A 22,752-nucleotide genomic window follows, 5' to 3' on the forward strand; every position below is an offset into this window, starting at 1 on the left:
GTGGTGTTGAGTGGAGTTATTTGTAGCAGAATTATGATTATGTGGCATGGTGTGCAATGGGAATATGTGGATAGCAAATATGTGGTATTAAATGTACTGGAATTATGTGTAGTGGTACTATGTGTCATGGAGTGTAATTATGTGTGGTGGTATTGTGTGTTGTGGAATGGCATTTAGTGGAGTGGAAATATGTGGGGGGTGTGGTGTTGAATTTTGTGGCATGATGTAGAATTCTGTGGTGTGGATTGGATGTATGTGGTGTGCAGTGTAATTGAGATGTGGAGCGGAATTGTGTGGTTTGTTGTGGAATTATGTGGTGTGAAATATAATCTGTGGAATTGAATTGTGTGGCATGGAACTGTGCGGAGCTGAGTGAAATTATGTTGAGGGGAATTATGTTAATAATCAATGAGAACTAGCTCTTGTTTAAATTGTTTGTATGTTTGCGGGTGGGGAAAACCATTAGGTTTTTATGAAGGCCCTCACCCACCAACCTAGTTGGTGGCATGCTTCATCATTGGGCCCTACCCGAGGTTCCGAGGGTACAGATCCAGTGGCTAAGCACTCCGAATCACACTTGCACTGCAGTACCCAGTTGGGAAACAGATGTCCGATATGCCGCTAACCGCACCTTCTATTGGCCAGAGTAGGACCAGTGCTACTGAGATAGGTGCTCTAAACAGCGGGAGCTGTAGCTACCATGGTTAGAGATGGGCAAGCCAACAGCAAACGCAAAGTTTGGAAAGTGTTTGCAATGTACAACATGCAACAAACATCACATATAATATGATAGGATTTATAAAAATACTCGAAGAGTGTATTTCTTTAACATGTGTAAACTTTGATATTAATATGGCCCATTATGACACAGTACTGAGAGGTACTTGTTCAAAGTGATAGTTTTAAAACGTTTTTTTTAAAGTGCAAAGAGCCCTTGCAGTCGGAAGTACAGGAGAGGAGGAGAGAATATGGTGTTAGGCCAGAGCTGCTGACTATGGAGCTGGGAAACCGGGTTTGAGTTTTTGCAAATCACTTAGATGCCCATTAGAATGTCGGGCAGATCGCCACCGCCTGCATGGTGGTGGCGATCCGCCCGACATTCCTTCCTGCCCGCACGCCATTCTCCCCCCGCCATATTACTATGGCGGGGGGGACCCCGGCGGATGGAAAGACCGTCTGCCTGTTTTCCGCCGATAGGCAATCCACCCGATTGCCTACCGGGCGGAAACGCTGTGAATATGGTGGCGGTGTCTGGTAGACACCGCCATCCATATTAGAATGCAGGCGGGGACATGCCTTTCCGTGGCGGCAACGCCGCCACGGAAAGGCATGTGGGCTTTGACATTGGGGGCCCGTAGCAGGCACCCAGGGATTCTGGGGGGTGGGGGGTGTACATTTCAATGTACAGCGTGGCAGGCACCGCACGGTGCCTGTCATGTTGTGCATTGAAAGGCACAACTTGCTTTTGTGGCATTGCAGCGGGCGGTGCTTAAAGCACCGCCCGCCGCAATGTTACAAATGCAGGATGCGCCTAATTGTAGTTGCGGGACCGCTGCATACATTGCGGGTGGTCCCGTTTCCCGGGGGTATGGCAGGCGGACAAAGTCCGCCCGCCATACTAATGACCCCCTTAGTCTCTCTGTTCCTACAAAAACTAGTGTGGTGGTTACATAAAGCACTCTGAAAATACATGTGGGTGGTGTTCGCACTATATAAAACTGCACAAAAAAATTAAATAAGAGACGGAGCGAGTGAACTGAAAACAAGAGCACTGTATGGAGTGCTCCAAGACGAAGAAAAAAAGCAGTTCCCAAAATTAAATCAGTGGATGTTTACAAGTACTTGGCCCCTGCTCTGGGGTGAGGGCCAAACACAGGAGAATGTTGACGCATTCATGCCATGGACAAATGGGGACGAAGGATTTGAGAGCAACGATGGAGCAAGTAAACGGAAAGCCAATGGGCAGGCTGAAGCCCACAGATAGAACACTACATGTCTCTTGGAGACAGACATGCTCTGTCTAGACGAGACCTAAAAATAGTGACAATTCATCATAAATTGTCCCATAGACCTGAGGTAAGATGATCAGTCAGATTGCAATCAGAAAAGCCAACATAATTGTAGAAGGTTTTCTAACTGAATATGGTTTGTCCATTTTGTAATGAAGTTAACTCTCATTCACTCAACTACACCAAGGCTGATGTATTTTTAAACATTACGCAGATTCTTAGCTCTCCAATTCATGCTTATGCTACAGCTTTATATAAATGAACGGAAAGAACAATATTTTTGCCGGTCCAAAAACACAAATGAAAAGCACTTTCGCCTAGCGGAAGAAACAAAAAATGGTAATTCTAAACTTGATGAAAAATGTGTTCGTGGCATATAATTATCAACCTGCAGTTCTCTAAAACGCAAGGTCTTCATCACATGATAATTACTGTCCTCTTAATGTATTATTCTCAGTGCAGAGTACATTTGCAAGGTCCCTTGGAGCACTCGTGATGGAACTTACTTAACTTGCCAGAAGGGAGTTTTTATGTGCCCCACAGGTCCCGTGGAGGCGGGGTGATCAGCCCTCCACGTTCCACCAGGTGTCACACAGCACATGTGAAGCTCCCTGCATGCACTGCACTAAATAACACCAAAACAAAGGCTGGTGCAATACTTGCTGTGTTTGCCTTTTGCTTCCTGATCCATTAGAAGGATCGGCTAATCCGCACTGGTGTTGGAAGGTGGTGGTGCTCATTTGCATAGGTCACGGCCTAATGCAAATGAGCCTCTTCAACCAAACGTGGTGAGGCGGGGGAGGGGGTGCGGGGGCAGCGGGGTATGGGGTGCAGGGTAGGGGGGACGAGGGACTGTCTATAATAATAATAATAACTTTTTTTAAAGTTAAACTTACCTGCTGTCGGACGCGTTGCGCGTCCCGCCTCAGTGGTGGGACTGCCATGACCCAGCAGACGCTGACTAGTCATAGACACCCTTCCCAATCCCTGCGCCTGAGTGGGATGGAAAGCTGCTCTGATCAGGGATCTGTGGGGTTTCTCTAACCCTGCTGTTCCATACAGCCGGGTTAGAGAAACCTAAGTGCACATGTGTGTTTTGGTCGGCCTGAGATGGTCGGCCAAACACACATTAGCACTTAGGGAATGCACGCAGCACTTCTCCTCCTCCTCCCATGCCTTGGGCCCGCACCTCCCTGCACATGCTGGCTGAGCCAGAGGCTTAAAAATAAAACAATAATGAAATATTGCTTTTTTTTGCTGCTGGCTCTGAGCCAGTGGGGCGACGCTCCTCCGCCATTGCGGAGGAGCCGCCCCTGTCAACCAGTCCACCAATCCAGAGGTGAACGGCTGTGTGTGCAGCTTGTGGAGGATTTTTGTCCAGCGATACAGGCCAGCCATTATGGGCGACAAATGATATTGTCCAACGCTGTCATAAATGGCTCCTAGAGGATGTTATGGAATCTTCATTATGGCTGTTTCTTAGGCAGGACTGAGAATGTTAATGGCATTATTGATCAGGGTGTAGTCCTGAATGTACATCCTTGCTGGAAATCGAATTATGAATTGATTGAATCTTTCACACACGCCTGATAAAATTAGATGGTATCCTATTAATTGGACAAGACCACACAATAAGGAGTGCAGCTTTTTTACTAGAAACAAACTTCTGTGGATGCAGAAAGATGGGCTGATATGCAAGATATTGAAATTGCACTTTGTAGCAACATTTATTAGAATATTCAGCTTTAATAGGCTTTTAAAGCGTTCAGCCCTGATGTATGGAAACCACATTAAACATCTTGTATTGAACAGATTACTTCCCTAGAATCTGAACTATGCAAGACATAAAAAGGAACACATTCCCTCCCTCAGCAAGGCACTGATGAATTTAAATGATATCACATTTCTGAAGGAATGCCAATTTACTTTACTAATAAAATATAAGTGCAGGGAAAAGTAATATATTTTGAGTTATGGTTTCTGTTTTAGCATAGGGACTGCAACCGATTAGTCAAAACAAATCCTATATACTTTACCAATGTTTTAAAATACATTGAGCGGTGCTGTTCAGCTCTCAGCAGCACCAGCCAGTATTTCCTGCGATGAAGTCGGGATGGCAGATGTAAGTGCGACCAAGGCACCGTCCTCCTCGGGTATGGGGTCGGCCGCACCCAGCGCTTTGTAATATTCGTCTTCTTTGTCCAACACTTTGATGTGACTATGACAAAAAGAGAGAACAAGACAAATCTGCAAAACGGATCTCTTTGAAGATCAATACTTATCCCTAAAATAAGGTTTCAATATTGCTTGAATCAAATGAATAAATGTTAAATGGGGCCAGATTGCAGAGATTCAGGGGTGTAGCTATCATTAGTGCAGCAAATGCATTTGCACCTGGGCCACAGTCGCGAGAGGCGCAACCCTAATCATTGACCATGTCATCCTTCCTAAGTCGATGCAAAAATGACCCCGGTGCTTCTGCAGTTTTGCACCTACAGTTTTCAATTACATAGTTTGTGCTTGTTATGGTGCTGTTTGTACTAATGTTGGGTGCAATGGATCAGTATAAAATGTTGTTTGTGCAGTGGTTTGGTAGAGAAAATGTTTTTTTTGTGTGCAAATTTGGTAGAGCAAATGTTGGTGCAAAATTGCACTAGTGCAGTCTGTGTAATGATGGCTCAAAATCGTTGGTGCACTGCACTGGTGGAACCGAACTGATCCCGCCTCTGGTGTGAAGGGGATACATCACCAATCTCTGGGACCCTCATCTGGCTCTGATTTTAAGTGGTGGAATACATTCTGACATACAGTAACTTCTGTAACTACACATATGGGAATTGGAACTACAGTAGTAATTACTGCACTTCCTGCAATTTTCCGTTGGTAAATTTTTGCAGGTCAAAAATGCCAAAATTAAGAGGATGAAAATGTAAATACAGATACAGAATTTGATGCAGAATGCCATGAATTACACGCCATTCCCCATTATCCGAGAGAAAAGTCAAAATGGGAGGTAGCTTCTGTGACTGGTAAATATACCACCCCAAGGTGTCGGTATTTATTGGGTGTTGTACACACTTTACCTGATTCAGGCCCACTCATAACCTGGACCGCCACGTGTTGTCATTTTATATCTGGTATTCTAGGAGAGAGTTTTGCAAGACCTTTTTTAGGTTGATTTACTTTTTTGCCTTTTGACAAATTAGCTGCAGATCCAAAGCTGTTCTGCCACTGTCAGAATGTTTCATGCTCAGCAATGTCTTTAGAAAGCCCAGTGTATTCACCGGCCCCTCAAAGGGCTTCTTCTGTTCGGAGTGGCTCAGAACTTGGAAGGAAGATATTTACCCAAGTTTTCTTGGCTTCCTCTTGCTCCCTTGATATTCGAGTGTTCCCTGTGGACAAAGCCAAGAACACTGAGTCAAAGCAAAGCAGCAAGTTGTTAATTTTTAATTCAAAGTGATTTTGTGTTGAACGCAAGCAGATGCTGATAATATCAGAAGTCGCAGCATAATTTTTTTTGATCAAAGGGCTCAAGTGAGCCTGATGAAGCCTGCATCTTGCTCTTCTTTGATAAACCACATCAATTATTCACCGTGAAGGCAGACATCCTGACATGAAAGCAACAGATAAAGAGCATAAGCACATGCTCAGGAGCAGAGCTGAATAATGTGGGGGTGGGGCCGAGGAGCCGGGGTGGGGGCCTGGGCCAGCACAGGTGTTAATAGAATAATTATGAACTGGAAACAAAGCCAGCCAAACATATTTCCTAGCGCTTTGAACTCACGTTAAGCTGGTTGTAGTACATGTTGTCCTCGGGGCTGTTCAGCATTTTGGGTGGCTGGCTGCGGCGCCTCGGTGTTCTCTGTTTCTGCTCAGTGCAGTGTCCTGAACCTGTCGGGAGAAAGAGCATCATTCAGGTCCTGCGGATCTACCAAGAGGAGACACTTCCAAAACTAGAACCCTGCCGAATTCATAATAAACACTACTATGTCGAAATGAGTGAAGTTATGGCATGGCATGTTGGCTTTCTAGACAAAACGGACCCCTTCTTTGGATGTAATTGTGAACGCACTCAGGTCTAAACAAACTCTGTCCGACCTGTGTGGCCTAAAAACGAATGGGCATCATTTACAAGAAACTGACGCATCGGCATTGATGCGTCAGTTTCCTTGCACCTGCGCCAAATGTCCTTGCGACACCATGATACACTGTATTTACAATACAGGACTCCATGGTGCAAGGATTTAACAGATGCGTCAGAAATTCTGACACATATGTTGGTGCAGAAGTGACGCATTGCTGGAGCTGGTGGTAAAACTGACACAACTCCAGCAGTGCATCAGAACACATAGGCGAGTCCCATTGTAAAAGCCCTGCGTCAATCCTCATGCCTGGTCTGAGTAGGGGTAAGGATTTTGACACAGTCAAGTCGTAGAGTGACGCAGTGAAATGTAAATTTCACTGCGCCACTTCTACATAGCTTTTTTTGCGTGGGAATGCCTACCCTGCATACATTATACCTGGCGCAGGTATAATGTGACACAGGGCTCTACAAACTGACGCATTGGACCCAATTTGTCAGTTTTAGATATGGAGCAGTGTGGGGCAATGATTGCGCCGCCGCTGCATGAATAGAAAGCGATGCAGCAGTGGCGCAAGGGGCTTGTAAAGAAGCCCCGAATGTGTTTTATTTGCACTCATTTTCTTGGTCTAAAACTATGATGCACACACCTACCCAAATATCGCAGAACGCATTCAAGTTCGGAAATAGCTTATATGATGCATCTTTTGCACGAGTCAGACAGCTGAGTAAGTTAGAAAAAAAAATGTAATAGATAGAGGATTTATAGAGAAGGCGAACCAAACAAAGGGCCTCTTGCCAAGGAGGAAAAAGTGATGTGAAGGACTGATTATGCTGAAGCGTTGTCAAATATAAAGGTTTTTAACTTTTGTGAACCGAAAGTGAGCAAGAGTTGATTTTAGAGCCAGTGCAAACAGTTCTTGAGGGTTGGGGCTAGTACTAAACAAGCATTGGCATAGCCAATAGGTCTCGCCTTTGGGACATTGAGAGTAACTGAAAGGCACCGAGGGCAAGAGAGGGCAGATAGTGTGAGGGTGAAACAGGCCGACAGCATGACGGAATTAAGAGTGCAATCAAGAAAGAGGTGGCTAGTTTTGCAAGAGCAAGAGCCAGTCATGACTGTGGCAGCAGGGCGGAGGACGGTCGATGGACAGGTGGGAGGGACCAGAGCATAAGCGGGGGGAGCTAAAACTCACCTGAAAGTTTCCGAACGTTTTGCAGGCAGGAGGAGAGTAAGGGATGAACGGAGGGCCTCAGGTAGGGAGGGGAGTGGGAAAGACTCATGGGGAGGGGAGCCTGATCGCGAGTTCTGGGATAGCAGAAGAGACAGACTCAGAAAGAGATGAACTGGGGCAGACTCAGGTCCAGATGTTTTGGGGGTGGTTGGGGACCGTGTGGGATGGTGTGCGAGGGAGGGAGGAGTGCGAAGACGTAGGGCACAGACTCTAATAGGCGCTTAGGAGGGGCGAAGAAGAGATGTATGCCCAGGAGCACACTGTCTGCTGGGAGCGAGACATGACTCCACGTATCACTGTTCATGCAATGCGGTGTAATATGTGGCTCCGAGGCAGAAAAAGAACAGCAGGTTAGTGTGCATGTTGGTTGTGTGTGGATGGTGGGTCCAACAGCAGCTGAGGCTGGCTCCCCCACTCACCGCAGGAGCAGTAAACAGGGTCTAGGCCACTGAAGGGGCCTGTCTGGCAATGGGCAGTGAAGAGGTGACCCCCCGAGGCTCTGCAGCTCGTCCGGAGCAGAGACCTGTTTGAATGGTGCAGGCAATGCCAAGCTGTGTTGTGTCTAGTAACCACCTTTATAGGGGCCACAGGTGAAACGAGCACTGGGAGGTGGGAGGGTTGGTTGGAATGAGGTCGGGGGAGCTACACACGGTGCAAGGGCGAAAATGAGCTCCACCTAAGCTGTAAGACCCCCATATTTCACTATACCAACTGAAAACAAGTGCATGGTATTGTTTGAGACTTCAGGTTTTAGCCTGCATCGAAATACCTGTATTTTCCAGCGTGCTCTGCATCAGCCAGTGCCCGGACCACGGTACCATGAGGTACAGTGCTTTGTTTAACGAGGTGCCGCCACTGACCTTCGCTTTCTGTAGTAGTGCAATGAGGGTGGAAAGTGACGGGCGGGAGAGAGGCTGGTGGAGCGGAACTAATGGGGCGGGAGGTAAAAAAATTAGATACACTTTGTGACAGCAGGGGTACCTCTCCACTGCCACAGCATTAATCAACAGAGTGGCGGTGATCAAAGCACTTTCGTGACACCCCGTGTGGGTAATATGGCAACTGGGACAGTGCTGCAATATTAAAAAACAAGCGTCCAGAGTGGTCCCGACTCTAACCGCCCACCTCCTCCAAAATGTGGCTGCATCAGATCAGAGCTGCCGACTCTGGACCTAAGGATCAGTCTTTGAGCGTCAGTGAATCTGGGCAACTCACTTAATCACCCCCGTGCGGTCGCTAAATAATTGTACAAATTGACATAAAAAAGCAGTGATCTCAGAAGGGTGGCCGGGTAATGTAAATAGATGCGGTAATGTAAACCGAGCTGTTCCAGACGGTGCAGGAGAGCCGCGGGTTCCTCTCCAGCTGCTTGTCCTCACTCAGCCGCCAGCTCAGCTTGTCACACAGGGACTCAGGGTAGCGGGAGGGGGCAGGAACAAAGTAAAGGACAAAAGGATGGAAACTAAAAATGAAAAGTGGCGCGCCGCGGTCGCCATTACATGAAAGCGCACAACAGGGCACTTGGTAAACAAGGGAGGAACGCAGCTGCCACAATGCGCGCCGCTGCTCGCTCCCGACACCAAAACGCTATGGGAGTGAACATTTTGAGAAAAGGTGGGACATACACCCGCCTTAGGCCATTTGCATGATTTCATTATTGAAAGCCACACGCAAAGGCCAATGGAATCTGTGGGAGTTGCTAAACAGACACGGAGAACTTGCGGGTTAGGTTGGAGTGATTACATGAAGCCTCCCATAGGGCAGCGCATGCACGCTGTGCTAGGCTCGATCTAAAAAGACCATCCACCTTAAAAGGCTTAATGAAATCTGTGAACTGAAACCACAGTTAGCAGGCTAGGAAGGAGGTCTGTGCCTGGCCTAAGAGAAACAAAGAGACAGGAGGAAGGTTCATAGAAAACCTCACAGAATTTTAGACGGAAAATCAGGACTGAATGTACAAAGCTCTCATAGGCAGCATAGAACATTTTTGTAAGGAATCACTTACGTTTTGATATAAAAAACACAGTCAATAATTTTTCCAATGTGATAAACGTTTTACATCAAATATGTAAAAAGTGCAGTAATGCCTGCTATGCAATAAAGGAGGCTTAATTTTCAGTTCAGGACTAGGCCTGGGCGGAGTTTGTGGAGTTTTACTCTGTGGAACTCTGCGAAGTGTCAGAGAAACTCCGCGCGCTCCGTGTAGTTCTGCCAGTGGCGGAGTCTGTTAAGTTGCGCTGCTTGCACAGATTTGTAGTGCAGGAGTTTGTCCCGCGCTTTAAAATCAGCATGAATGGCACTACGCATCTGCTGCTCGAGTAGACATTCTACTTGAGCAGCAGCTTCCTCAACGCAAATGGCAGATTTCTCAAAGTGAGCGGTCGTGATCAGACGTGACCGCCCGCCCGCGTTCAGAAATCTCACCGGGAGGAGGTCTAGCGCGTGACTTTTTCTCACGAGGGAGCTGCTCAAGAGAAAAAAAGATTTCTTCGTCCACCCCTATTAGGACTAGAGTTGGGTGAAACTCTCAGAATTCCACCTCACATAATTTTGCGGAGTTACATAAAAGCTCTGCACGATTTCACAGAGTTCTGCCAATGGGCGAAAAGGCTGCATGTTGCGCTGCTCGCGCTGTAATTTAACACCAGTAGCACAATGGCACCATGCAGTGTGGAAGAGAAAGTAGCCATTTTGGTTGATTTTGCAGCTGCTCTAGTAGAAAATGTACTTGAGCAATGGCAAATGTACTCAAGAACAGGCCTCTGATTGCAACCAGTCACGACCACCCTTGACTGCCTGCAGTAGAAAATGGGACAAAAAGGACGCCAAATCTTGCTCGTATTTATGGAGCCTCGCGGAAAAAATCCTGTCATGCTGCGATTGGCACTTGGCACGGAGTTGCTCTGTGGGAAAAATGAAACATTCTGCCTAGCCCTATTTAAGACTATATTTCCTCCTTTTTCTTTCATTAGAGAATGTCAGCAGGTCTTATAAAACTTGATATAGTGGAGAGAAAGAGGGCCAGAAATGCCTTCTGCTCCAACAATTTTGTTTTAAAATTTTTATTTTTAATTAACAAGCCAGGCATAAAGACACAGGAAACACCACATACCAAATGGTGATATCGTAAGTACATGCAATAAGGGCATAGTCAGTTGAATATATGACTATCTCATAGCACCTCAACAATCATCAAATGAGATTTATCTACCCACCAGATTGCTATTCCCACATCTTTCACATTTCCTGTTCCAGTCCATCGACTTGGCTAACCCCACTATTTTAGGAGGTGTCATTGAGTGCCGCTAGACTGGCATGCAGAGGAGTCCACATATCTTTTGGTATGGAGTGGGGGAGGGGGAGGAGTTCACTATAAACATCCATCTTTTCCAAGCATGCGGTAAGGTCTTAGATTCACTGTGTGTATCTGGGGACAGTTAGTTTTCCAATGCATGATCACCATACGCTTGGCGAGCAGCAGTGCAAAAGAAACACATTTTTGATGAGTTGGTACATCTTTGACGTAGTCAATCAAGGTCACCATTTGAGTTATGTCCAATCCTGTGGTGGTCATCTCTCGAAGTTCATTAGCAAGTTTCTGCCAATAGGAGTTGATTCCGGGGCATAACTAAGCCACATGGATGAATCCTACAGCTGGGGTGAAACCGCAACAACATGCTGAGCCTGATAAGCGGACGTACTGTGGCATAGCCATGGGAGTATAGAATGAATCGGAGGTGGATGAATCTGAAACGACTGTTCACGGGGATGTGTTTGATTTGTTCGCAACAATGTGTCCACTGTGCATTGGTTATGCTGTGCACCAGCTCAAATTCCCACCCTTCCTTCACAGGGAGCATTGTATTTGGCAATGCTAGTATAGCAGCGTTGTGCATTTGAGTGATCAGCCTATTGGGCATGGGGTGAGTGATAAGCATTGTGAGCAGTGGCCACTCAGTGGGTTCTGTTGGGGAGGATGGATAAAGTTATTTTGGGGACGGGAGTGGACGGTGATAGATATTTTGCATGTAAATAATTGGTGAGTGAGTATTGCTGAAGACCCGCTTCAGTCATGAGTGGCAGTAGGGGATTACTGTGTAGCTGAATATGTGGTTAGTATCTTTCGCTTGCATCGTTAAGGTCAGCAAGCCTGGCCCAGGCTTACCCCAAGTATTTGACAGTATCTATTTCCTTTTTAGGACGTACTGCGTTTCGTAGGTGACAGGGGCAACCAGACCCACTTCCAGATTCAGGTACGGGTGTGTTGTGTGTCATGTGGCGAACTGAGCCTGGGCCACCATGAAGTATATCTCAAAGCTAGGGGCAGCAAACCCTCCTATTTATATAGACAGTTGCACCTTGTAGCAGGCTGTTCTAGGCTGACATCCTGCCCAAGCCAGTTTAATCATGAGGGATCTGAGGTGCGCAATGAAAGACTTATTTAGGGGGATTGGGATGTTTTGAAATAGATAGAGGAGTTTAGGCAGCACTGCTATCTTCATGAGACCGATTTTGCTCACTACTGAAGGCAGGAGTGTGATCCATCTCTCAACAAGATCGAAGATGTTTGAAATACATTGACCGTAGTTTTCTTGAATTAATGTGGTTATGTCTGTGTGGTATATAATGCTCAGATACCTCATTGGTTCTGTTTGCCATTGTTGTTGGCATGATATGGACTGGAGCGCAGATGGTGTCAGGGGAATTGAAATTGACGTTGTCCTATTAATTTTCCAAATTTTATTTAATCAATGATTGGGGTTAAGTTTGGCGTTCTTTTTTTTTGTACAAGAAACAGAATATCGTCTGCGTACATTGTATTGTAATAGTAGTAGTCGTCCTGTACCTAATTGTATGACTCGGTGATGGTGATGTTCTCGATTAATACAAGCCAAATCCAACATTCCAATGCTTGTCTTTCTGTTCCACTGTGTTTAATTAAAAACATTTTACCTTAGTTGAGTGGAATGTTCTAATAGCAATATAGCCCTGCTCCTCCTGCCACACTGGTCATTAAAAGCCCTTTTACTTCACTGTAGGGCCTCGGCTGTGGCATGGGCCTATAATTTGGATACAGGGCCACTAACGCCCAGCATAGCACTTGGCAGTAGGTGATAACGGTATAATAATACATTACAGACTGCAGCTTGATGATGCTACCTTAACAAAGAAAAATGTAAGAACAGTTTTACATGCATATTAACTGATGTATAATAAGAATTTGCATAGTCGCATTAAAATGTATCTGAAGGCTTGAGTATTGGCATAGAAACACTTTCAAACATAATGAACAAGTTACTTACCTTCGGTAACAATGTATCTGTAAGAAACATTAGTTAGTTAGATTCCTCACCTTAGAATATCCCCAGGCGTCAGACTGGATCCGGAAGATTTTTCGTCAGCAATACCCCTTGCGCGTCGCTAGGCGTCGTCTGCGGCTCCGCGTCCGTCGTCGGCGTCGTGCGCCGGAATGACGTCGTCGGAGTACTTAGACGCCGCCCTCGCGTGCTGACGTCAGTTCTTGTACATAGCTTTCCGCGCCAGGAACGCAGAGCCATGCAAAGACCGACACTGGTGCCAAAAATAAAATCTAGGGGCCTGAAAAGGATAACCTTAACCCTAGATGTCAGTTCGCAGAACGGGGAGGATGGGTGGGTCAGTGAGGAATCTAACTAACTAATGTTTCTTACAGATACATCGTTACCGAAGGTAAGTAACTTGTTCATCTGAAAGAAACACGTTAGTTAGATTCCTCACCTTAGAATAGACACCCAAGCAATACCATCCCCGGTGGTGGGTCTGTGAACCAAGATCACACCAGAAAGTCCTGAAGGACAGAACGGCCAAAGAAGCCATCCCTCCGGACTTGGCTGTCAAGGCAATAATGTCTGGCAAACGTGTGTAGCGAAGCCCACGTTGCCGCCTGACAGATGTCCTGCAAAGGGACACCCCGTCCCAAAGCAGTAGTAGCCGCTGTGGCCCGAGTAGAATGGGCGCGCAGCCCAACAGGAGGGTCCTTTTTTGCCAAGGAGTAACAAATTTTGATGCACAAAACGACCCACCGAGAGATGGTCCGTTTGTGCACAGCTTTCCCCTTCTTAGCACCCACGTATCCAACGAAAAGTTGGTCGTCCACCCGGAACTGCTTTGTGCGGTCCAAATAAAAGGAGAGCGCACGTTTTGGGTCCAGACGGTGGAGCCTCTCTTCCTCTTTGGAAGGATGCGGAGGCGGAAAGAAGGTGGGCAAGGTGACAGACTGCCCAAGATGAAATGGAGTCACCACTTTCGGAAGAAAGGAGGGACGAGGCCGAAGGACAACCTTGTCCGGATGAACAGAGAGAAAAGGAGGCTTTGAAGATAAAGCCTGGAGCTCACTCACCCGTCTAGCCGAGGTGATGGCTACTAGAAAAGCAGTCTTAAGCGTCAGCAGACGAAGAGGACAATTATGAAGAGGCTCAAAGGGAGCACACATTAGAAATGTGAGAACAAGATTCAAGTCCCACTGAGGCATTACAAAAGGGACAGGAGGGAACGTGTGAGTAATGCCTTTTAGAAAGCGTGTAACTACAGGGGACTTGAAAAGAGAAGGCTGATCAGGAAGCCGCAAGAAGGCAGAGATGGCAGCAAGATAACCTTTCAGAGTGCCCAGGGCAGAGCCCTGCCGGGCCAAAGAAAGAAGAAAGAGGAGAACCTCAGAAAGAGGGGCGGAAAGGGGATCCACAGCCTTTGCTGTACACCATGCCACAAATTTGTTCCACCGGCAGGCGTATACCGTCTTTGTGGAGGGACGCCTGGCTGCCAGAATGATATCACAGACTTCAGGAGGCAAGTCAATTGGCATCAACTGCCGCCGCTCAATCTCCATGCATGGAGGTGGAGGCTGGACAGGTTTGGGTGGAGGACCGTCCCCTGCTGCTGCGACAGAAGATCCTCCCGAAGGGGCAGACGTATCGGAGGATCGGTCAACATACTGAGTAGCTCGGGATACCAGTACCTTCGTGCCCAATCCGGAGCCACCAAGATGACTTGGGCCCGGTCGTGCCTGATCTTCTTCAGCACTCTGGGCAGAAGTGGTATAGGCGGAAAGGCGTACAACAGACCGCAACTCCACTCGTGACGAAAAGCGTCGCCGAGCGAGTGCCGCCTTGGAAATTCCAACGCGCAGAACTGCTGACATTGCGCGTTCTCTTCGGTGGCGAATAGATCTAACCAAGGCTCTCCCCACAGCTGAAAGAGACCTTGCGCCACTTCGGAGTTCAGACGCCATTCGTGATCCATCATGCACCGGCGGCTGAGTTCGTCTGCTCTGGCGTTCAGAGAGCCCGCCAGATGTTGAACCACTAGGGTGACCGACATCAAGCGGTTGCAGTCAGCACAGGCTTTAAAACCAGGCATCCGACCGGCACCGGAGTCGAGACAAGATCAAAAAGGATCAAAAAAGTTAGTCAAAAATTGACTAAAGGGGTAGCTCTCCCGGATCTGAGCTTACTGGCGCGGAAAAAAGAAGAACTGACGTCAGCGCGCGAGGGCGGCGTCTAAGTACTCCGACGACGTCATTCCGGCGCACGACGCCGACGACGGACGCGGAGCCGCAGACGACGCCTAGCGACGCGCAAGGGGTATTGCTGACGAAAAATCTTCCGGATCCAGTCTGACGCCTGGGGATATTCTAAGGTGAGGAATCTAACTAACGTGTTTCTTTCAGATACGGCTCCCCTAATTTGGATTAGCTTGAAGAAAAAATCACTACTCCCTGGGACTGGTGGAGTTTAGGTAAGCAAGCTGCTGCCCCTACTGGAGTAGGCAAGAGACCCTTCCAAATAGCTTTAGGGACCTGGAAGCCCGTGGGAGTCACAGCTACAGGCTACATTCTGAAGTTCCCCATGCTTAATGAATTGGACTGTCCCTACCACCTCCCATTGCATCCCCAAGCAAGGTTATTGGCCTACTCAGCAGTACAACCAATCTCCCTGGTATAAGGACTTCCAGTATACATTCTGTCCCTGCAAAGACAAGGCTCCTGCAGAGAACAAGGCATCATGATCCTTGCTGGTCTGGATGAATTTACACCCATTTTGGTAGGTGATCAGGTCCAGGACTTCTTCACTGATGGCTCAAAGCTCCTCTGTGGGTGAGATTGTCAAAATTAATACATTTAGTGCTCTTCTATGGAAGGGTGCTTCTTCTACATAAGTTCTGAAATGGATAAATGCATTGAGGCAATGGGGGTGTCCTTGTTTCACATAGAATGCCCCAAGTGAGGGAAGTCGTCCGACACCGTTGTTCCATTGTTACAAATTAAACAGCTGCAATAGCTGCAAGCTCCTGTTATAATATCAAGGGGCGTGAGGGGTGCTAAAAGTGCCTCGGATTGGTCTTCGTTTGTAGATTTGCACCTCTCTGCTTGCTCCACAGTTTGTGTATTAGATCCCCTGAACTTAATGTATTCTTGCATATACTGATCATGAGTCAAATGCACCACAGCTCCAGGAAGTCCTGTGCATGGGGTATGTACATGCATCTTGGTAAAATACTGCAGTAAGACCAACTCTCTTTGCCCTGTTACAGCAGTCTGCCACTATACAGTATTTTGCCAACAGGACAGTTCTCTTCCGTAATACAGGATCACCTTAATATTTATATCTAGAGTAGCCAGCCTCTACTAAAGAGTTCTGTCAACAGAGATTGGGCACCAATTCCAATACAGGGCAGTGCCCTGCCACATTTACCCCTCCACTGCATCCCTCGTCCTCAATACCGTGTTTGCTAGACCCAGATTACTGTGCCATGACTCAGGGACCCCAACCATGAGTGTTCAAAAGGTTGACAGTAAACTTGGTCATACATCTACTTGACAATGACCAATGCTTACATGTGTATATATAACTAATTAGGAAACGTATTTCCTCCTTTCCTCAGGAGCAGAGCTGGAAATGGAAAGAAGCTACTCTGGGCAACCAGAAAATGAGAGTTTGGGACAGGAGAAATACGGTGGAGTCAAGAGTGTGGTGTCATGAAGGGCAGTGTTTGTTTGTTTCGCAAGCAACTGAAGACCCACCTTTTCACATCTGCCTGCTAAACCGTTGTCTTTTTTTCTTTCCCCTTCCCTGCTCTCTGTAGGTCACGGTTATCCTAGCGCTTGGACGCCTTCGGGCAACAACTGCGCTCTATAAATCCTGCGCTCTATAAATCCCCAAGTTTACAAGTTTACAAGTGCCAGTCACTAAAAGCCTGGGTTATGGCAATAAATACACATTATTTTTATAAGTGAGTCTACCAAGGAAATTGGCAATAAGGAAAACTGCAATAGCAAAGCTGTTTTGGCTCACAATACTGGTCACCAACAGATCCTATTTTAAGACAGCTTAGGTGATTTATGGCACCTGTTGCAGAGATATATGCGTATACAGCGGTTAAGGTACTTGCTGCAAAGATCTCTGGGTAATCTCCTTGTCACAGTTTTGAATCATCATAGCATAGCTTATTGGATTTCAGTACCTGCTGTGAAGCACAGTGTGTAACCTACAGTCGGTGTGGGGAGGGGGGCCCTGGGAGTTCCGTGCAAAATAAAACTTAGCTCATGATAGAGCTGTTTGGTTGGGTAACAAATGGAACTAGCGAGAAAGGAAGAAAAATAGGTAGGGATATTGAGAAGGATGGATGAATGGATCAAGAAATGGATGAATGGAGCAAGTCGCAGGTGGATGGAGAGAAAGATGTTTGAATGGATGGGTGCATGGATGAAATATACAGAGCTGTCAGCTGTGGCTGTGTACAGCGTATCCTTTTTAAATCGCGTATCTTTTAAAAATTGCACTGTTGTTTTTAAGAATTTTACTCTATTACTCTTTGCACTGCTTTTGCCGACCTGCACATCTCAGACACCCTCTTCTTTACCGCATACTCCCCGGTCCACCGCGGGTTTTCCCGATTGTTGTGGAGGGAGCGGCGGTCAATCTCACTTCCGGGTTAGAGGTGGGGGGAGGCAGAGTATAAATTTACATGCTGGTTGCTTCGCGCAGCGGACGCACGCTATGAAATAGACAGATCTGTCAGCGGTGACTGTGTACAGCGTATCCTTTTTTAAATCGCGTAGCTTTTAAAAAATTGCACTGCTGTTTTTAACAATTTTAACATATTGCTCTTTGCACTGCTTTTGCCTACCTGCACATCTCAGACACCCTCTTCTTTACCGTACGCTCCCCGGTCCACCACGGGTTTTCCTGATTGTTGTGGAGGGAGCGGCGGTCAGTCTCACTTCCGGGTTAGAGGTGGGGGGAGGCAGAGTATAAATTTACATGCTGGTCGCTTCGCGCAGCGGACGCGTGCAGCTGGCACGCCAAAGGCAAGCCCATCTGCGCCCATCCGCGGCCGGACGGGGTTAGGGGCCAGAACCCCTACTCCAACTTTTAATGGCTAGAGAACTTATTCGCAAAAATTACTTCATGCTCTTCGGCCCAAGCAAGGTCCTAACTCTAAGCCTCTTATTTCTGGTAAATCTACCTCTAATTGTCTCTGCTGCGGTTTCTCTTTTAACACACCACCCTGCTGAGAATCCACCCCCAGCAGACATAAAATGACGCTCCTCTCTGCTAACAAGGACGTTGAGCCTCGATCTGAATTTGTGTTTTTCAGTATTAATTGTAGGGCACTCTCTAAGCATAAAGAAGACATTCATGACCTCTTACTGAATTCACAACCGGATGCCATTTTCCTCACGGAGACTTGGCTTAATGGGAGCTCGGGACCTGACATTGCAATTGCTCTACCACCAAACTACACGATCCTTAGGAAGGATCGTGTGGACAAAATTGGAGGGGGTATAGCAATAATTTTCAAAACTACGTACATCTGCAAATGGGAGGACTTATCTTTTAAGGGCTGTGAAGCTAGTCTTTTTAAACCCTCACTCTCTCCTAATTTCACCCTCTCAGGGATCCTGATCTATCGCCCGCCGGGACCAGCTGGGGAATGGGCAGCTGCACTCCCAGATCTTATCTCCCCACCAATTTTACTATTTTAGGTGATTTTAACATACATTTTAATGATGCCACTTGCACTATTAGCTCCACTCTCATTACTGATCTGGCTGCAATGAACATCTCTCTATGTAACTCTGGCCCCACCCATAAGGCAGGGCATCTATTAGACCCTATTTTCTCTAACTTAGCCAAGATCTCATGCCAGACAGCCTTCCCTATTCTATGGTCTGACCACTTTCTAGTCGGCTTTAAGGTGAAACGGGAAATGTGGTGTGATAACCCCTCTATCCCTTCCATTAAATCGGGGTTCAGAAATTGGAAAAAGCTAGACGTTGATTGTTTTAATCTTCATCTTAAAAACACCATGCCTGTTTTCACCACAACCCATATAGATGATGCTGACACTATTCAAAATTGGTTGACATCGTCTATCGATGTATGCCTTCCTCTGACGAATAAAAAATTGAACCACCATCATCCTCCTGCCCCCTGGTTTTACGAAAAACGAAAGGCAGAAAAAACAAAATGCAAAACCTTGGAGAGACGTTGGAGGAAACACTATGCTCCGGCAGCAAAACTTACGTATAAATTAGCTCTAAGAGGCTATCATGCCCTGTGTAATGCCGCTCGGGCTGAGCACAAAAAATAACACTATTTTAATGTCACAAAATAGCCCTAAAGTTCTGTTTAAAGTGGTGAAAGAATTGTCAGGCACTACTTGCCAACCGGAGCCACCGGGGTTAGATGATACGCAATGCGAACATCTGTCTGAATTTTTTATTGACAAAATCGATAAAATTTATGCAGAATTTAATAACACTACAACAAACATGGAGTTGTTACCTGAGAACTTAGCCTCATCATTTGATTGTCCTATCTTGACCCTGTCGCAGGGCACAAATGATAGACTAGGCAACACGCTTGATAACTGGATATCTTTTGACATCTCTTCTTTTTGTCGTATTCTAACTAGCATCAAATCTGGTTCACCTAAGGATCCCCTCCCCATCGCCATCTTGCAAAAACTGGATTTACCAATACTTAATATCATTATGGACCTTCTCAATGCATCGCTACGCGAAGCAAGGGTGCCAGCGGCTTGGAATCATGCTATGGTCCTTCCCTTATTAAAAAAAGCAAATTCTGATCTAGAAGTTCTATCCAACTTTTGCCCGATCTCCCTACTTCCAGCTTTTTCCAAAATTCTGGAAAAACATATCAACTCGCAGTTGACGCAGTTTGTTGACTTCCAGAACATTCTATACCCATCTCAATCGGATTTTTGAGCTGGATTCTCTACCGAATCCACGCTCTTGGGAGTCACCGAAACCATTCACCAATGTGTTGATAAGGGAGATACCGTGGCACTCATTTTACTTGACTTGACTGCTGTGTTCGACACTGTTTCCCATACGACTCTTTTACAAGTCCTACATTCTAGAGGCATTGTCGGCTCAGCACTCAAGTGGTTTTCCAGCTTCTTGTCTACCAAGGACCTTTCAAGTCTTTTCTCCAACTGCAAACTCTCAGACCCATGTCTCCCTGTATGGAGTACCTCAGGGCTCTATACTCAGCCCATTACTTTTCAACATATATGTTAGCTTCCTGGCCACTATAGCGGAGGAGGCTGGGCTGACCATATATTCATAAGCGGATGACACCCAGCTTATTTTCTCCTTGTCTTCCAAGGAGACTTCCAACGTGTCCTCTCTCCAGGTTGGGCTGCAAAGGATAGCTGGCTGGATGCACACAAATAGGTTGAAACTTAATGGAGGGAAAACGGAACTCCTTATCTTCGGTGGAAATAAAAGTCTTTGGGGTCCCTAGCATTGGCCATCCTGGATCGGTAACTAAAAAGAGAAGAAAAGACACCTAAAAGCACTTTTTTAAAGTGGGTTGGGTGAAGCAACATCGGGGGTGGAAGCAATATGGAAGGGCCTAGCGGGCAGAAGTGACACAGGGAACCGGGTGGGGGGGGGAGAAGCAACACAGGGCGGCGTGGGTGGGGGGGGCGGAAGCTACATGGGAGAGGGAGGGAAAAGATATAGAAAGAGAGAACAAAGTGGAGTGCTGGGGAGGGGGAGCAGGTGGCTGAATAATGTGGAGCTAGAGGGGAGAACCACATAGGCAAGAAAGCAATGCAAGGGGGTAAGGGGAGACATACACACGTGAGAGAGAGGAACACCAGACCACGGCAGAAAGAGGAGGGATAGAAGAATACTAAGGAGACAGCTGGAAAACATATGCTCTCTTGTGGAGTACTTAAAACAAAAAAAGTAGCACCCGAAAAGTGAGCAGTGGAAGGACACAAGTAATGCTCCAGGGGAAGGACAAACACAAGAAAAGGAAGGAAAGCCTATACACGCTAATGAATAAGAAGCAACCAAATTTGAATTACAATGAAGCCAGCGAATGGTAAGCAACAAGTGGGCAAATAGCCCACTGTAACCTAACAAGATATCTTGCAACAGATAGCGCATGTGCTGTCTCGTATGCAAGACCTAAATATGCTCTTTGTCCAGGCAAGGCTGTGATGGGCACGCGTTGACATGCTCAAGACGCTGGTGTTGAGTGGCTCTTCCTCTAAATTGGACCAAAAGCTCACAGCAGGCACTTTCTAACTTGTTGTTTCTATCTGATGACCCTGCTGTTAATAAAGACCTATCTACATCACGTTTTTTGTTTAATGAAAACCAAAATGTAATCTGGTCCAGAAACAAAATGACCATCTTACTCAAAGAAGGGATGGGGGCGTCTGCAGTCACTGAGGCATTTTAATGTTTGGTGAATAATAGCCTTCTCAGGTAATGCTTTGCATATGTATTCTTTGCGAGCTTTATTTTCATATAAAAAAAAAGTGTCGAAACATCAGAAACGACCAACCCGGCACAGAGAAGTGCAAGTTCAGTTCCGGCGCTGTATGGAAGTCTGCGTAGACGGACGTCGGTTTCACTGTTGCGTCACTGTAGATCCGCTTCACGCATCTGACCTTAACACAACGAGCAACCACGTAGGTCATGACAAATGAGCAAGGCCAGCCTCTCAAAAGCGCCTCTCAGAACTAAATCCAACGGATAACATCTCGCTGCAATGATATTTGTATTGGTAACTGAATAGCGCAGATTGAAGCAGCAACACTGTTGAGTAAATCCAATAGTCGAGAGAGGATTTAAAACGAGATTTAATCCATAGGTAAGAATAAAGGAAGCACCGCTGGTTACACAGCTTCCAGCTCCAGCAGCACTCCAACAACTGTCGCCTCTTGGTTCATGGGACCGATCACATGCTCTATTCTAGAACACTGTGATCGTGCCATGAACCAAGGGTTTATACAATAACATGATCTCGTGCATGCAAGCACGAGATAAACAGAGAAACAGCAGAATATGACATACAACACATCTTCCCCCCTAAAGTAAAATAAACAAAAATTAAAACATTTAATACACAAATCTGTTTCTGATAAATGAAACAAAATCAGCCATCCACCCTGGTTTTTTCCGCTGTCGTTTTCTAGAATCTGCATCACTTTCCTCATCATTGGAAACATTCACAAATTCGGCATTGCTGATAGGACAATTGACAAGATCTTCATCTTCGAAATTGTCAACTGACTTTGTTTCATCCACAGAATTGGAATAAATACTTCTGTCCCCTTTGAGAACAGCAATTCTACTCAAATTCCAAACTTTATTATTAGTAAGTTTGACAGAGTTCTTAAGTACCTCCTTTATTTCAAAAGGACCCATAAATTGGCTCTCACCTTTTTTGACCTTCCAGGGTTTTTTTACTTTAACAAGCATCCCTACATTAACAATAGGATCATGTACAGACCCCCTTTTCTTGTCATACCGTTCTTTATTAACAGCATGATTTTTGATGAGATTATCCTTTACAATCTGAAAATCTAAATTAGACATGGTAGACGGAGCTAACCAATCAGGATTGCATTTGGTTCTTGGAAGTCTACCCCTCATTATTTCAAACGGGGAGTAACCCGTCATAGCATTAATGGAGGTTCTGTACATCCATACAGTTTTTAAAATTTGAAGTTCCCATTTATCATTTCCAATTCCCGTAACTTGGATAGCACTTTTGAGAACCCTATTAAACCTTTCAATGACACCATTACCACTAGGGTTGTACAGAGAAGTGGTACAATGAATTATGCCTACTCTATTGAAATACGCTTTAGCTTTATTAGACAGAAATTGGACACCATTATCCGTAATTAACCGTACTGGTAACCCCTCCTCTGTGAAAATTTCGTCCAGGAACAATAAAACCGCATCAGTGTCTACCTTATCTACAATTTTGACCACAGGCCATTTAGAAAAAACATCAATGGTAGCAAGAACAAATTTAGAGCAAGGACCAACAGGACCCATAATATCCATGGCAATAGTATGCCACGGAAAATCCGGAATGTTGTGTTCACCTAAATT

At 46.1% G+C, this 22,752-nt stretch overlaps 1 protein-coding gene across 4 annotated transcripts in view; it reads right to left on the reverse strand.

Moving 5' to 3' along the window:
• The window catches only part of MYO3B (myosin IIIB), a 2,253,613-nt gene that overhangs the window by 3,489 nt on the left and 2,227,372 nt on the right, over positions 1 to 22,752 (reverse strand). For all 4 annotated transcript variants that reach the window (XM_085645333.1, XM_085645331.1, XM_085645332.1 and 1 more), the window contains 3 exons: positions 5,794 to 5,900; positions 5,355 to 5,401; positions 4,046 to 4,227 (listed from right to left, as the gene is read on the reverse strand). In XM_085645333.1, coding sequence (XP_085501459.1) covers positions 4,077 to 4,227; positions 5,355 to 5,401; positions 5,794 to 5,900 — 305 coding nt within the window. In that variant the 3' untranslated portion in view covers positions 4,046 to 4,076. The remainder of the gene's footprint in view (positions 1 to 4,045; positions 4,228 to 5,354; positions 5,402 to 5,793; positions 5,901 to 22,752) is intronic.

The sequence above is a fragment of the Triturus cristatus genome, chromosome 3_1 (assembly GCF_964204655.1).
Source record: "Triturus cristatus chromosome 3_1, aTriCri1.1, whole genome shotgun sequence".
Taxonomy (NCBI): Eukaryota; Metazoa; Chordata; class Amphibia; order Caudata; family Salamandridae; genus Triturus; species Triturus cristatus.